Source organism: Betta splendens, chromosome 3 (genome assembly GCF_900634795.4).
Source record: "Betta splendens chromosome 3, fBetSpl5.4, whole genome shotgun sequence".
Taxonomy (NCBI): domain Eukaryota; kingdom Metazoa; phylum Chordata; class Actinopteri; order Anabantiformes; family Osphronemidae; genus Betta; species Betta splendens.
Window position 1 is genome coordinate 18,525,774 of NC_040883.2, and position 17,995 is coordinate 18,543,768.

Genomic DNA, 17,995 nt, shown 5'->3' on the forward strand with positions numbered 1-17,995 from the left:
TGCGCACTGATCTTTATACTTTACAGCCAACTTTATGCAAGCAGGAAATTGTTGTGGCTGCAAACTGCTTTAAAGAGTCAAAACAGAAGTTGAAGCAGATTTTGCTTTGCAACTAATAAAACATATCTTGACCGGTCCTGATGCTGCGTCAATGGACTGTGTCCGCAACAGTCACCCTGTTGCAGCGTATGTAAGACCTGGTGCTGCTGCTCAAATATTTACCGGGTTCCTGGGTGCAAACTGTAGGTAGTGTTTCTTTACAGAAGCGATCTAAGGTAGGGCGTCCTCCTTGCTTAAATCAGGTAACGCGGGTTTGCAGGTGGAGATGCTTTAGGAAGAGATAATTAAAACACGCTTCCATTAACAAATACTTAGATGCATTGGCTCTGACAGAGTTCTAGATAGGGTTGGACCACATCCAGTCACTGCTTCCAAAGACTAAGCCTACTAGCGATACTCCCTTATGCGGCCACTCGTCATCAATGAACTTTCCAACTTTGGACTTTCTTTTTATTTCTTTTTTTTTAATCTAACAATTAGGTTATCAGTCACTGTACAGAAAGGTAAACACTAAAATCATTTAATTCTTCACTTCTGTCAGATAAAGTAAATGTACACGCTTTCATATTTTACAAAACGACTGGAGAAATAGTAGCCATCAAAGTAATTAATGTGATGTGAGTCAGATTGCTTAAGGTAGCATAGTTATATTTTACACTGTAAATGGAGATTTATGTAAATGCAGTCCAATTAGCTACAGTTTAGTTGTCATGACTGTATTACTAGCTCTTCTCACTGCCATCTCAAACTATTTGTAAAAGCCCTGAAGAATCTGTGGTTGTTTATGATTCTGATTTATTTTCTTTTTGTTTATTCTGATCCCATTTAACCTCTTTGAATTTCTAGGTCATCAGACACGGTGCTTGTTTTTTTTCTTATATACAAAGGTACTGTAACTAAAGAGCTGGTGCTAGACATAAAGAACATAGCTTCTCATTATATCTGTTCCACCCACTCCAATGACTCATTCAAATTCATCTCACAGTCCTTTGCTATTGGCCTTTAACTTGCCACGTGTGAGTGCCTCAGCATGCATTTGCATATGCGTGATCCTGCAAGTGATCTTTTCGTCTTACTGCAGGAGCATTAGTTGTCTGCCGTGTTTTTAAATCATTTATATGACACTTTAGTCAAAATGGTTGTTTTAAATATTTTATAAATAAACATGGCTTCTCTGTCTCACCCCACTCTCTTCTCTGTTTATTCTGGGTACTCTCCTGTCACATAATATTTCAACTTCTTTTTGGTCTAGGGACTCTCATCCATGCACAACCAAAATGACAGATCTCATACTCTAGCAATCAAATGGGATATTTTTTTAAAGAAATATTGCTCATTGAAATAAATATATTTAGTTGCAAATATTAATTTATTCTCTGAATGTGTGCCTTGGTACTTTGTGTTATTTTGGGTCCTTTCTACAAAAATTTTACTTGTCACTTTAATTGCGGTGTTGTGCAGTGGCTCTAAGATATTCAGCATGACACTATTACTTCCCTCTGTCCTCTTTATTAGATTTGGGTATTATTACAATAAACTAATATAGATATAAACCCTATTTTCAAGTCCATATTTTGTATATACACTCTGGAAGGCACAAGCTTAGGTCCAAACAAACTGTGAAGAATCACCAACATTATCAATCAACAACATCATCCTGGAGTCTGCCAAGTCTGTACCCTGCACCTCAAGGTAAAATGTATCCCAAATCCATCTCATCTCATTATTAATGCATGCATAATTGGAGATTTAATGACATAATGACTTGTTTGGTGAATGGCAGCTAATAATCAATTAAAGCAGATGTCACAAAATTTAAATTCCGAGTAAATACCTGCACTATGCTGAATGTCAAAGGCTAAATCAAGTTGTACTCCTTCCATGTGTAAACTCATTAGTTCAGCTCATTATTTTTTTCTACTGACAGGTCTCTCATTTATTCCCTTGATTCTTTGTATTTTAACTTTGTATTTTAAAAACTCAACTCAAAATAAATACATTAAGCCACTTACTGTAAAAGTAAATCTAAGAGTTTTTTGGACTCATCTATGCACATTTACGTCCTTGTAAATAGTCTTTAATAGATTGCATGTAAAGATTTAAGACCTTTTTGTAAAATTGGTCAATTCAGACACTGAAGGTTATACAGTACTTGACTTTTTTTTCTCCTTTTTCTCCTTCCAACGATCATTATTGCTCACATACTGTAGTACGTGTCTTTCTCATTTACAGGGTGTTCACTGATACTGGACCCCTGATTAGCATTCATCACTTTCCAAATTTTATGTTGAACTGTTTTTCCTTGTTTGTTTACACACTTTTAGTTTGTTTAATCATACTGTAGCAAAACTTTAGTAATATCTTCAAGTCACAAAAAATATAAAATATCTCTTTATGCTCTTTTTCATAAAAGACTGTTAGACATCAGCCTTTCATGACTCCCACACTCTGTATGTTTCCTCCGTTCAGATGAAAAGCTCCAACCCACACACAAGCCTAACCACTTTCCTGTATTACATAAAGGATAATTAGTAAGTTCATTTTTAAAACAAAAACACATAAGGAGGCCAAGATTCAGATGTTAGTAGGTCAGTTTTACACCCTATCTGTTTAAAATGCTCAATTCACTGGAGACTGTTGGAACAGTTAGTGTTTCAGTTTATTATTTATAATGGTATAATTTTCTGATTTGAATTTGTCCAGAACACTACTAATGAGATAAAATGCTAAAGGTTAATGTTCTTTTTTGTATGAAAGAGAACTGTTCCTATTTGAAATCTTTAAAAATAAAAGAACAAAAGTATTTACTAGACATCGCAGTTACACGTACAGTACCTACAGTACATACAGTAAACTTTTTTTAACAGGATGATAACATACTGATCACTTTGACATAAAGTCACTAATCTGTCTTTCATCTGCAGAAAATGATTCATCTTTTATTGTTTGAGAAGGTATTTTGAACAGGCTTAATATGTCAAAAAAAGCAACAGTAATAACTATTTTCAAACCTTGAACAAAGCGTCATGGTAAGACCACCCACTGTCAAGGTCCTCATCTAAAATGTTGAAGTGAATTGTGTTATTTTCAGTACTGTTAGAAGATACCTTGCACCTCAAATTAGAACATTATAATGTCAAATATCTCGCAGATACTGTTTGCTTTTGTCAGCAGACAAAGTCATGTCGTACAGTTAGCAGGAAAAAAGTGTGAGGCCTTTTAAGTCTGACAGACACTTACTCAAAACTAGTTAACCTGCGACCACTGAGTTCACATATTTGAGAGCAGCACCAGCAGGTAACGCATCCTTCATAAACAGGACACAAAATCATTATCCAGCCAAGCAGTGGGTCAATGATCAAAGACCACTGTTGTGACTGTTAATACTGTAGCAGCTGAAAGGCAAACAATACTAATAAAAGAGTATGTCACTGCTGAAGGACCAAAATAAACCCTCATGTCAGAAAACTGCAAATAGTCAATGTAGCCATGAGGTTTAAATTATGAATTGTCACTGCACAATATACTGCACCACGACATAGACGGTGCACACAGATGAGGACAGATTCCTTTGGATCACATGTCACCCCTTTTTAGATCAGAGCTAACTGAATTACTCTCTGCCAAAACAATTCTATCTATAGTCATCAGTCGTGTGACCAGAGTTTACTATCTTTTATTGTATAATTGTATGCAGTAGCATGTCTCAAGATCTACAGCATAATGCAGTGGGCTGTTGTCTATTTGTTCATGCGTTTACAGCTCAGGTCTATTTTGACATGTGTAACTGTATACACAACTTCATATTGGTACTACTACTGTGGCCTCAACATAAACAAGAGTGTTGCCAGTTTAACAGCATGGAGAATGCCACACATTCAGATTGCACAGAGCTGCATACAACTGAACCGTGAGAATCCATTGCATTCATTTGGGTGGACACTGAGTCAGTACTTGCCGAGTACACCTGCCAGCAGAGAGTACGTCCGATAAGTTAGCGTCCGAATGAAATCATACGCACACGCACGGTTTACTCACAGCACGTATTTATGTGGATCTGGCTGCTCCACGCCGAGCAGGCAAGCTGGCATCGACCTTGGGGCGATGTGCTTGATCTCCGTGTGCGCCTCACCTCTTAATGATAAAATGAGAAAACTGGGTCGGAGATGTACATTCCCATCAGAAATAGTGGGAAGTTAACATCTTCAGCTGAGCACCATGACTTCCAACTGGGAAATCATCTCTAAATAAATCAAATGAGTTTCACAAATAGGTGAGGAGCCTATGGGAGACCCAGGTTTGCTCCTGGGAGGAATGAACAAGTCTGGATGATTAACTGAGAAATGAATGACCTGCTCGTGTATCCACTAGAAACCTACTTGAGCAATCAGACGAGTCTAAATTAAATGACATTTGGCACGTTCAGTTCTTTATAGAGACCGATGTTGTTTTTCATGACTATTTATTATCTCTGTTCAAGGAGTTTAAGTTATTCCCCAAAGCAAAATGTGAAACATTGTCATCATGTTCTCCAACTGGCACTTCAAGACAAAACATGTTCGGATTTCAGATGTGTTAGAAAGAAAGACTCCTAACAAAGCACACGATAAATGTTGGCTCATTTGGATTAGAATGAGCGCTATGCAGATTGAAAATGGTCTGTAATGTTGCCTTAAACTTTTTTTCTGTTCATACGCATGGAAGGCTGGTTTCTTTGGATTTGTCTTTTTTTACAGAGGTTATGAGCTATTTCTCGACTCACCAGAGTTGGGGTCGGAGTTGCCATCAGCTTCGGTCCTCTTGTCGGGGGAGGCCTGCTCGTAGAAGTCGTCCTGCGCCTGCACCAGAGGGAGAGGTTGTGTGAGGAGGGAGCCACTGCCTACAGGCTCGTGGTCCCCCAGACCGCTGTCACTGCAGCTCTCCTGAGAGCCATCCGGCAGGTGAAACGTGACGCGCCGCTGCGACTAGAACCAAGAGCACAAAACAGAGCCTCTGATGTTAGTGCTCTGCTCTGTCCCCCACAAGTCTCAAATCTGTTTTATCTTTTACACTGAAGCGAGCAAGGTCATGCATGTCACTGCACAAAGTTTTAGCAACTTGAACAATCTGAAACACCTGCGGTAAATTTCAAGTTTTAGAAAAATTTGATTTTTTTAATGAAACTTCTATTTTGACACAGTCACGTTTGACTGCATAAAACCAACAGCATGCACATTAAACATCATCTGCCTATGACAGAAACTCAGCGAGATCTATATCGTAAAAAAACAAGAAAATTAACGTCAGGCATAATTAATAAAAGCAGCGGGTGCTCTGCATATGAACTGCAGCATATAATGTTTGTGAGCACCACCCAAGAGGTGTTTGTTTGCTTTGTGTAATCAGTTTGTTTTTCGTGTTGCCAACGTTTAAGTGGCCTGCAGAGTTACCAGAAGTCCCCCCGGGGTGTCCTCCGTACCACAGTCTGTACTCTCAGTCAGGAAAGGAATGTCTTTACCCACATCTTCAAGACCTTCTGCTAGAGATATGCACGAAAATACATGCACACCACCCTTAAAGCCATCCTGATTGAATTTCCAATTGTTAATTCTGAGTGTCTTTTCCTTTTGCTCTAATGACATTTTCCTCAGGCTGTTTCATAAGTCCAGACACAAGCCTCCAGCTAACCTTTCGTGAGCACGGAGAGGTCCCTGCCACATCCTTCGTGATGACAGACATAGACGGGTTTTACAGTAATTATTGGCAAAAGCAAAGGTCACCCAATCTGCAGTCTAATGCAAATGACCTCATTATATATTTTAGAACTGCTCCAAAATCATGCAACATTCAATTAAACAAAAGGGGAGAATAAAGAGAGGGGAAGATGAGGTGTTGAGGTTGGAGGAATTTGCTAAAAGGCCCGAAAATCCAGGTCTGCTTGCAAACAAGTAAAATAGATGGACAGAGAGAGACAGGTGGAGATATACACAAATAGATGTGCTACTCAGTTAGATCTACAAATCCTCAGCTATAACAACCTTCAAGGAAGATGTCAATCTTCACTTGCCCAGCAGTGCTGCAGTGATACTGATAATGTTTCACTGACAAAAGGGACAATGAATTAAAATGACAACAATGAACTGTTCATGAAATCCAAAGCTCGTAGCCGTATGCGTGTCTGCATGTTTGCAAATTTAGCATTCATGTAGCTTAGTTTATGAAAACCTATTTAATTTTATATACAGTACTGTACTTAGCCTAGTCTATATTTGTATTGGTTAAAGGAAAACAAAATAGTTGCAAATAAACATACTGTGCATTATTTTGAGTATGTTCATCTATTCTATATATGTGTGTATTTAAATCAGCTATGAACAGCCTTTCACACTCTGTCTCCAACAACGACTCAAACTACAGATCAAGTACAATTAAATGTAAAGGTCTTTGGTAGAAATCTGGGTAAATGTCACTGTAGGTAATTATAAGGAGGCAGATGATCAGATGTGGCATTTCCAATAAAGTCAACTTACAGGGGAAAAAATAAACTTTTATAAAATGTATTTGTATATGAGTCAGACCTGCTGATGAGGCAACAAAGCGCAACCAGTTTCACAAAAAACGTGATGCGGACCAAGTGTAAGTGTAAATAAAATTAGCCCAGTGCAACAAAAGACGGAACAAAGACATGTTTGGCCCAACTGCTCCTAATTAACGCTGCTTTTCTTCCTGTGGTATTGATGCGGGAGACATTAGCCTTAGGCGAGGTAGCCCTTTTTTTATTTGTTGCTTCTTCTCTAGGTGTCACACAGAAATACTGATACTGTCAGGGGTCCAAGTTAAGGAGTGTAAATTTTGAGGCAAAGCCAGAGAAAGTTTAGTAGTACTGGAGCTTTTGGATCAGCACACAACAATGGTGCACATGTTATGAACAACAACAGTCTCAAACAACAAGAAAAATATGATGGCAAAACGTGTTCTCATACACGCAAAGTGCAAGCAATATGTGAAGTAATGAGAACATTGTATTTAGAATTCCCTTTGATTTGACTTCTAGTACAGGAAAACTGGCATTTGTTTGATTGGGTTAATGGTTTTAGCGTGTGCTGTCAAATCTGCTGCAGCCCTTAAATGGAATTTTGCTCTGTGCCTGCAGAGATTTCATTCTGGGATGTATTCAGGCAAACCAGAAGGGGTTTATTGTACAGCATATAAAACATAGCCTATGCTTATTGTACAAAAATACAGAAATTCTGTTTTACTACAACCCCGATTGTTCTAACTAAACTTAAGCTGGCAACATTTCACTGTAAAACAAGCTGTAATTCAAGAGGTCCGGTCTTAAATTCCATGCAGCGTTTGTGTCTGTGCGTGTTGTTTGTGTTTGAACACGCAATTTTTTGTTGCTGTACATATGTTTGAAGATATTTGTATGTCTCTGTTGCTGACAGTCACTCGTACATGTAGTCATATTAGCATAAAACCGGCTTAAACTATCCCTGCTGCCAGTTTACAAGATATTATGGCTTATCGCGCCTGCTAACCCTTATTATCCGCTTGTTTTTATAATTTGCCTGACCAAACACGCTCACTTTAACAAACACAAAGCAAATAGCAGCACTTTGCTGCTGGAAGATTTAAATTCCAGCAAGCCTACACTTTATCAGTAACAATGTTCGCCCTTGGGTATTTATGGAAATAATACAATATTAAGCACACAGAAAATAAAATCTGACAGTGGAGAGAAAATGCCAACTAGTGAAACGACGGCAGTAACTTCATATAAATCATCAGTGAAAACTGTGAGGGTGGAGTGTTTGGCCTTCCAGTAGATAAACCTAATTCCACCGAATGTCTTCTCAAAAGTTCAAAACGGGTTCAACCCACTGTATGATTATTAGCACGAGCAGTCGGAAGGGTAGATAGTAGCAGTGTTATAACTTAATCCACCTTTCAGCACTAATGTTGATCTTAAGCTTGAATTTTTATTCTTCGGGGGCTAACAAGTATCTGATTCAGATGAGCATAGACTTTTTAAAGGAACTAAAAAACTCTAATTAAACAGTCAAATTATAAGATATCGTTTTTCACCCCTAAAAATAAGTCCTATATGAGTTTGTTACTATTGTTCAGCTCTGCATTGTGTTGCTGTAATACACACACTGACTACGCAGTAAAGGCCACATCCTTCAGAACATTAAACTTGTACAGATTTGTTTTTTTACGAGACAGAAAACTAATAGGGGCAAGGCTCTCCCTGCCTCCCTGTCTTCCTCCTTCTGAGTGTGGCCATATGGAGCACAGTGTGCAAGTCAAAAACAACTTCTGGGCTGCATTGTGTTCCAGATAAACACAGTATAACACTACATTTCTATCAGGCTGTCTTTAATGAGAGGAAGCCCACATTGAAAGAGATGGGAGTGCTCTCGCACACGCACACACAAACACATAGATGCACGGAATAATGCAACCTCCTCACCCCCACAAATAATCTTATCTAACAGCAGTCTGACATCTGCGGTGAGAGAACACTTCCCACGAGTCCGTTCTCACAATCAGCCCGCTGAGGGAGATCAGTCAACCAGGAAAACAAAACTCACCAAAACATTTCTTTCTTCCTCCCTGTCTCCCCTGATCTCTAGCTCTTTCTTCCTGAGAGACCAAAGGTGCTGTGCCATCTGCTGGCCACCATGGAAAACACATTATTCTCATAAAGGGCAACAAACACTATTGTTTTTGTTCTAATGGTTGTGCAGATAGATTTTTGTCATTAGTTCCCATTCACCAGCTCTACTTTAACGTTTGTTACAGATATGTAATTTTTCTGTTCCTATTGTGCACAGCTTACATCGGCAGCATCAGCAACTCTGACAAGCTGCAACATTCCATAAATCATCAAACCAAGTGAAACATTAGTAGCTGATTGACATTGCCTCCTGTCAACAATCGGATTTCCTTTGGGCTCATCCATAAAATGCATCACGATCTCAGGCAGCCAGGGCTCTATTTTGATGACATAAACATAGTCACAAACAAGCTTTTCAAACAGCTTAAAAAAAGATGAAAGACGTGCAGATAAAACGAGCTCCCAAACTCGTTTCTGTAAGCAACACTCAAATAAAAAGTGACAAATAAATCATAATCTCCTCCATCTTTGATTCCGACTCTAAAATTGACGTAGTCTGTTCCTGCTGCCTCTCCGGAGTCGAAGTCTGCTGCCTTCTGCTTTTCATCATTAAATCATAGCTAGGCAGTTCTGAGAAACATCTGCATTCTGTCACATGCACAATGAAGCCCGATCACTTAGTCCCTTGCTCTTTGGTTCAACACAAACACACACACAGGCACAAACAAAGATACATAAACACAAAGATTCATAAATCTAAGTCAAATCTGACCCATTTCCCAAATTGCAAGCTTGGAAGAATGGATGTGTAGTGTGTGTGTGTGTGTGTGTGTGTGTGTGTGTGTGTGTGTGTGTGACTGAGTTATGTCCACCAGTAGCGTGCCTTGTGTTAGTCATTTAGAGAACACTTGCTTAGCATGTGATTATCAGCACAGTCCATCATTCTGACTCCTCCTGGGCTCAACGACGTTACGCAGATTTATGGATGCAGCACGCGGCGTGCATGTTTATTTATCCTTCCCCTAACCTACATAGTTGAAACCCACACGCTTCTTCTCCTAAGAAAACATAAATCCACATGTTCATCCAGGAGCTTCATCCCCATGCTCACACTCTCACCTGTCATCCTTCAGAGATGACAGGTGCTGCGACAAGCTTTCCTCTCACTAAAGCCCTCAAATGTACCATTCATTTGCGTTTCATCTGTTTACACCTCTCTAATTAATTCCTTCTCTTCACACGTTCATACATTAGCCCCGACACCCATTGCTTTTGTTTTTTACCTGTTATAAAGAATCTGTGCTTTAGCTTTTGTTTTTGATCATTTCCTGTACACTTGGAGAAGACCAGCAATTCACAGTATGAGACATCAGAGGGATTATAACTTCACCGCCAGGTAGCAATATCCTAAAGTACTGTGTAAGAGACACAACATTGTTGAAACCCAAGGGACGTGTTGGGATCTTATGAAGCTTGCTCATTCCTTCACTATAGACCACAGCCATGTGTCTGTGCCAGAAGCAACCCATATGCTGCATTACATCCTTTTCTTCTACCTGGATGTTTTGTATGCAATAAAAACAAACTGAAACAGTTTTAGATGAGTGTAAGATGCTATAAAAACATGTACACCTTACTAGTTTAGCATGAGCTCATTTACTGCAATAATATTTCATAGAAGATCTCTGCTGACTTCAGACTGGCTCTCTAAGTATCCAAAGTTGTCTGCCGCTAACGGGCAAGACGTTAACCAAGTCTGACACTGCAGGATGCCTACAGCTACAAACACAAAATGGATGCATGTCGAACGCTGAACATTTTATATACAGTAGTATTAACCCACTCGTCCGCACTGTAAATGGAGCAATCTCCCAGCTTCTGTTGTGGAAATCTTCTTATAAAGAAATCAACCGGAGATCATCAGTGTGATAAACCATCTCAAAGTTTACTCTCATGTCGACATGGAGTGGATCACAATTACATCTAAGACGTAAGGCACATCTCACTATGTACAAAGTATCCACTGAAGGACTGAGGACACAAGACCTGTATTTATACCCTGTTACAAACCCCCACATGAGCTGTTGACTGGTCTTTGATATACATGAGTGCAGTAAACCCCCCTTTACTTCCTTTAACAATGTTCCTGTGGTCACTACAGTGAAACCCCCACAATTTGACAACCAAATGCTTGATGACCCCCCAGGAACAACCCTCAGCCAGAGGCACAGCATCTCATGACAAACACAACATTTCCCACATTCCTCCCTTTTTGACACTAAGTGTCAAACATACAAGCAAGGGAAATTATTGTCAACATTTGAAGGTATTGTCCATTTGCTGTCTGTCTCCCTTTTAAGTCCTTGATGTTCTGTTGGTGCTCATCCACATTCATAGAAGGAAACATGGTTTCCCTACTCACAGAAGATTCCTTAAACCTGTTCTGTTTCTTGGAGTTTCCAATGTTGCTCTTCTGTTGATTCCATCTCTGTTGTCCTTTTTTTTTTCTTTTTCCTAATGTTGATTTGTTTTGCAATCTGAAGACATTCAAACAGTTAAAGTTGATGTTCTACTGAACCTTCCACAATCAGCAATACCCTAGCAGAAGCATCGTTGATGACGCTTTCATCAAATTTCTAGTCATCGGTGGTCCAAAACAGTAGGTCAGGTCAGCTCCTGCTTTCAGGGGGAGAATCATTAAGGGAAGCTTAAAAGTATAAAACTAAAAGCAGTTACACCCTGCACATAAATGACATCATCAATGACACAAAGCAGTAGCAGCTAATGCTGATAAAAGTTAGTTAGATGTTAGTGTTAGTGTTAGTAAGTGTTAGTATTAGAAAAATAGAAATAGAAGAACGGTTTCTTACAGTGTGAAAACAGGAAACATTTTATAAAATTGAAAACATGTTCAAAGTAAAAGCAAAAACTGTTCGAAAAGCTATTGTGGAATAGTCTCAGTAACCATGTTGTTACTGTAGTCAAACATTATAAAAATGTGAAGCAGAAAGTATCATAGGCTTCACTGTGAGGTCTTACTATGGCTCCTATGACAATTATGTAAGACAGAATCATTTTAGATGTTTGTTTGTGAAAATAATAAAACAGTAGCTGATGCATTTTAAGGAATTTAAATAAAATGAACATCAATAAACAATAGACTTATGTTTAGTTCAAAACCAATCATTTTGAAGGATCTAATCATTCACCTTTTCAAACCTTAGCTTTGGAGGTTACAGCTGTTAAATAGTTCCTGGTAAAAAGGACCTTAAGACATTTATGTATTTTATTTTATGTTTTTACTGATTGATAATTTGGCTTCTTATACTTGCATTTGTGTCATTGGTCACAAATTTTAAGATGTAATTTAATTTGAATGTATTTGTAATCCAGTTTTGATTGTCATCTAGAAACCAACACTATCATTCTCAGAAGAAATTGTCTAGGTTAACGTCAATAATATTCAGACTCTTTCAACTCTTAATATTGGATGAGAAATCAGAACCACTTTCAAAACACAAAAAATTTAAAAATCACAAACAAATATTTAGACCTCCTCCCTTTTGATACATGGATTTAACCTTTTTGTTTAAAGAAACAAAATAAAAATCAAGTCTGTGTTGCAGTCAGAAGTCAAAGTCAAAAAGTCATGTATAGTCACAAAAAATAATCCCATGTAAATTGTTATATGGGAGAGATCTCTTCAAAATCGCAAATCCATGGACAGTAATACACTCACTAAAACTTCAATTAAGATATCGCTTAGTGATTCTATTAAATGTTTTGTTTGTAAATTTTGCATCTCCAATAATCCAATATTTCTAGGAAAATTACGAATAGAATAAACGTTTTTAGTAAACCTTCTGGAGGAAATAATCTGGCCACATAACACAAATTAACCCTGTAAAGTTATAGCAAATCCCAATAACGTGAGTCAGAGATAACATGAATATGCTAGATTCACATCCAGTTAGTATTCATTGATAAACCACCAGGACTGTCTGGGTGAAAACAGCTCCAAATGGTTCTAAAGTTAATTAACCCTTTGGTGTGAGGACAGACAAAGTGGGGGTGAGGTGTCAAACAATGGAACCTTGGCTCAAAGACCCAAGTAAAATCTATTTAGATGTTATCTGTTTCTGTAAACTTCCACATCAAGCAGTAATTACTATCCTGTTTTATATATCATATTTACATTATCATCACTCAAGGATGAAAATGCACTATAGAAAAACTTGGTTATTCATCTATTTTTCTATCAATCTGACATATATACTTTCCCTATAAAATCTTTTTAAAATTAAATCCTACTGATTTATTTTCAAAAACTTGTGGAGCATAAATAGTCTGGATATAAAAACTACTCATTCTAAATTTACTGTTGAAATTTAGTATTGATTTGAGAAACATCCTAATAATTTATCCCTTTTCTATATGTTTCTATGTTTATTGCTGTGTCTTCTCTATGCTCTGACCTGTTCTCCTCTGCTGTCTCTGTGGTTTAGCTGATTTTGATGAAATCCTTGGGTCTGGATCGAACTGGATCTGGTTCTTCTTGATTAGAACAGTCACATTATGATTCTGATCGCTCTGTCAGTGCTGTTCTCTTCTCCTTCATTCATTTTCTTGGACCTTTCTCACACCGGCTGGTGTAAACTTCCATCACCTTCAGTCCCTTGAAGAGACAGCAGCTGTTCTTCCATCTCTCAGTCACCAACACCTTCCCGTCTTCACTCCTGAGCATTTGTTGCATCTTCCCTTTTGTTCAGATTCTGGTGCCTGTAATCAACAAACACCTACTGGAAGAAAATCCTTTTTTCCTGGAAGGAGCAGTTAGTGAGAGTCTTGGTTTGTGTCCTGCACAGAGGTCAGAGAGAGGTCAGAGAGTGTCCTTTCTCCCCCACTGTGGGTATTCTGCTTCTGGTCAACATCAGCTTTTGTTGGTCCCAGATTCCTGTAGAGATGACGTCTCCTCGATGGATCAAAGCTCCTCACACAGAGACAGCAGGGTACAGATCCCTGATTCCTCCCCTACTTGCTAATTTATCCCCATTGTTCACTTTCACAAGACTTTCTTTCTCAAAACAAATCTTACAGATTTCCATCTACTCTTAACCTTCCCTACCTTCTTCTTCCTACCTGCCAACTTCCTCTTCTCCTGGTTCAACCTTTTGCTAATGAGTGACACGGACTACATAATAAAATGTTATTTGTTTCTATAGTTTACCTGGTGCCAAAGTTGAACATCCTCACCCAGTTTTCCGTTGTTTGCAGCCTGTTAATCAGAGCCTGTAAGAATTAAATAGTAATTTCTCTGGTTTTGTTCCTAGACTCACTTGGGCAGATGCTTAGACTTTAATTGGATTTTTTCAAACACACAAGTCTCCACTCATTCTGATCTTCCCATACCACAGCATGGTTAGACATTAGCATTCACACAATTACCTTATGATGACTCTGGTTCAGCCAGGTAGTTTGAACGACACATTCGTTCAGAGCAGCGTACCCTGTGGTGTGTCTATCATGCTGCACACACACACTGAAGGAGTCATCACAAGCTTATAGCATTATATATATTATTAGATCAATCATATTCCCTTTACTTCAGTGGGACATCCATAGATCTACTATCTCCATAATTAAGTATAATTAATAGTTATCTTATATAACAGTTATAATTAATCTAGACTTAAAAACCAACAACAAACAAGCCACATCTGACACAAAGTGACATATAACACACAAGCTGAGCTTAAAGTGGTTCACAATCTTGCTTAATTTTTACTCGTACGGGGGTTTCCCTTATAAGCCCTCATGGCTTCACAAATTCTTCGTAATCCTACCAGTGATCACTCAGTTACCTTTCCCTGTTTGTTTGTATTTTTTTTTTTTTATCCACACTGGTGTCTGCTACTCACAAAGTCCTTCACAGACTAATGGGCTCTCACTCACCATCAAGGTATTACAGAATTTAAACGCGAACGTGACTTAACCAATACCAAGCGCTACAACACCCAAAGTGTTTCCGTAAACAGAGATGATTCATAACACTGTACTCACAAACTGAATGGAGCGTCCGCTGTCCGCCACCCGGACCCAGCATCAGGCGGGATTCCAGCCCTCCATTTGTTGGAGCGGAAATTTCCCTGAATCTCCTTTGAGATTCCCACCGGTGGTTTACCTTCAGTCTGGGCCAGGCACCGATCAACGGAACATCCATCCCACTTCTGACACCAAATTGTTGTGGAAATCTTCTTATAAAGAAATCAACCGGAGATCATCAGTGTGATAAACCATCTCAAAGTTTACTCTCATGTCGACATGGAGTGGATCACAATTACATCTAAGACGTAAGGCACATCTCACTATGTACAAAGTATCCACTGAAGGACTGAGGACACAAGACCTGTATTTATACCCTGTTACAAACCCCCACATGAGCTGTTGACTGGTCTTTGATATACATGAGTGCAGTAAACCCCCCTTTACTTCCTTTAACAATGTTCCTGTGGTCACTACAGTGAAACCCCCACAATTTGACAACCAAATGCTTGATGACCCCCCAGGAACAACCCTCAGCCAGAGGCACAGCATCTCATGACAAACACAACATTTCCCACACTTCCATGATCAGATATATGGAATCTCACATTATATTGTATGAAAGAAGGAAGTAGAAACTCTAAATGAAGCAGAATTTACCTGATCTGCCTTCTTCTGAAGGATGGAAATTCATTCATAATTAATGTCATCTAACAACACCTGGGGCTAGATCTTGACTTCTTAGACTTATCTACTCTTCTCTCCCTCGCCACCCTGCTGTGACCTCTTACCTTTACTAAGGCAGGTCTCGCCACCCTTTCCCTCCACAGCCCCCCTTCATCCTGATGTTGGCGTGCTGTTAAGTAACCTGAATTGGCTGAGTGAGAACTATGCGACAGGAGTAGTTCAACCAGTTTCACTCTGTGCCTTAAGCAGAGCTGAAGAAACCTGTGCAACTGCCACATAGCATTAGCTCCAAAGTTAACCACTACTGACTCACTCATTGGTTCCACCCTCTGCAGACATTCACAGCCATAAAATGAGAGACACAGCCATTCGTCTCTATGTGTGTCTCCTGCATCAGGATGAAGGATTTGACACTCAGAGACAGTTAACTACAGAGCGGAGCAGGCTAGGCCCTGAGCACTGAATGGGGAAGCTTGATGTGTTTATGAGTTACAGTCCATGTGATCTTGTTGCTGCACTCAGCTGAAGACCGTGTACACCAGAGTCACTCTTCTGTGTCACCATGGAAGGTGTTGGCTTCTCTGATTCCCTCATTACCAACACTTCTGTGACATACCTTTGTATCAGCGAGCTATTAAAACGAATTAGCAATATTAAAATGTAATTACAAATTAATAAAACACACTCATATTGCATCAAAAGGTACACATCCATGCAAAACCAAAGCATAATCGCGGCGTGCTCTATGACTCATAATAACCTACAACCCTATTAGCTGTCATAAAATCCTATTTGTGATTCCATTACACCAAATAGGTACAGAAGCATGCATTTGTTTAGTTGCATCTCTGTTTATCCTGTGGAAATAATAGCTATTTACACAGCCATGATTATCCAGCTTTGAGAGATCAAAATGTAAATCGATGCAGCAGAGAGGCCTGGTTGACTTTGGCAACTGGTACTCAGGATTTTGTTGTTGTTGTTGTTGTTTATCTGGTTAACAGCTGAAGGATCGCTTGGTCGGTGTGTGCCATTACCTTTGTATTGACTCATTTCACCATGTCCTGTCTGTTTGCTGGCTATAATGCCCACAAAACAATGTAAAAGGTACAGCTGGTATGTGTAATTTACTTCAGATGTCCTGATTGCACCGCTGTTGTAAGAATACAACAACAATCACAGGAATTAGCCAGACCTTAATGTTTGTTTAAATACAGTAAACACATTTCTGCTGTTTTTATTGTACACGGTAAATTTAGGTTATGCAATAAAAAACAGGCACCGATGCAATCTTCCACATTATCGCATTCTCATTTACAGGCTGAATCCAAGTGACTGGAAAATGGGCAGTGTGCTGCAAAGTGTGAAACCTAATGACATGGGCAGCAACTTATTAGTCTGATACTAGAGCTTAAAGACGGCCCGCGTGCATTGTGACTGCGGTCGAAAGGCAATTAAACAATAAAAGGCAAAGCAGGAGCATGTCCCTGTATAGCGTGTATAGCGTTTTCAAGTTGTTTAAATTAATTGCAAAAACCACTGTTGAGTCGTAGGCCACGCTAAAAAGACTTTTCACTATAACTTGACTGGAATAATAAAAAAAAGAACATGTGGATTTAAACTGACAAGACAATTTGCAACTATTTCTTCCCATTAAGTGGCATGAACATCTGCTGATTTTGCAAAGTGTTACTGTATGTATGAAATGGAAGTTCCCACACAAGTCGAGACAATGCCTTCAAATATCACTACTGGCGACCCGCACTTTTAGTAAGTAGAATCCGTTATGATGTTACAGCGATATGCACAGCAGACTCCCCTGCCAATCAAGTTCATGCCTAGCGAATTTCCTTTATTGTGTATAAATAGATATCGAGAGAGAGAGAGAGAGAGAGAGAGAGAGAGAGAGAGAGAGAGAGAGAGAGAGAGAGAGAGAGAGACTGAAGTTCAATGTTATTTTTACAGGATTTAATATATGATGTCACAGAAATCCATAGTCTATACACTTTGACACTAAACCCATTTCTACTAATCCATCCTTTATTCCCTTGCCAAAGCTGTTTCATGCTAATCCTCATTGTTACACACTTACTGGAATTTGTAAACGTATACACACCTGCTGTGTTGCCATTTAACCCATTAGGGAAACTAACTTTTTTTTCCGAGGACCGTCACAGTGAGGGAAATGCAATTAGGCTCAAATCTTAATAATTAATTTTATGGTCAGTGATCTTACCAATAATTGTTTCTGATGCAACTAATCATCTGGAAAATATAAAATCACACAGACCTTTTTTCCATTTGTTATGTTGTTGCCAAGCAGCCAGCAATTTCCCTCCAATGGCTTCTATGAAAGCAAGGCACCGGCATAATGCATAGTGGTGGATGGTGTGGTGCAAAGTGTAATTTATTTTTGTTTGGATGTGATCGCCTGGCCTGGTTTGCATTTCAGGAGACGGTGACAGAAAAGGAACACTTATCTCTGCCTCAGTTTTGTTTTTCTGCCACAGATAGAAAACACTTGAATCAAAATGTACACCAAAATAGTATCCAGTGGTTATGTACGGTGTTGTTTTTTCACCGCCATGAATGTGATCAACAACA

General features: G+C 39.0%; 1 protein-coding gene across 7 annotated transcripts in view; it reads right to left on the reverse strand.

Annotated features, from left to right (window-relative positions):
- LOC114852519 (protocadherin-9) overlaps positions 1-17,995 on the reverse strand; it is a 162,274-nt gene that overhangs the window by 40,495 nt on the left and 103,784 nt on the right. For 2 of the 7 annotated variants that reach the window (XM_029144991.3, XM_029144990.3), the window contains one exon: positions 4,823-4,898. The exons of 1 other annotated variant lie outside the window; for it this stretch is intronic. In XM_029144991.3, the coding sequence (XP_029000824.1) occupies positions 4,823-4,898 (76 nt within the window). Of the gene's footprint in view, positions 1-3,491; positions 4,195-4,822; positions 5,025-17,995 lie in introns of those variants that run through there. 4 more of the 7 variants (XM_029144989.3, XM_029144988.3, XM_055507620.1 and 1 more) reach the window with 3 other exon arrangements.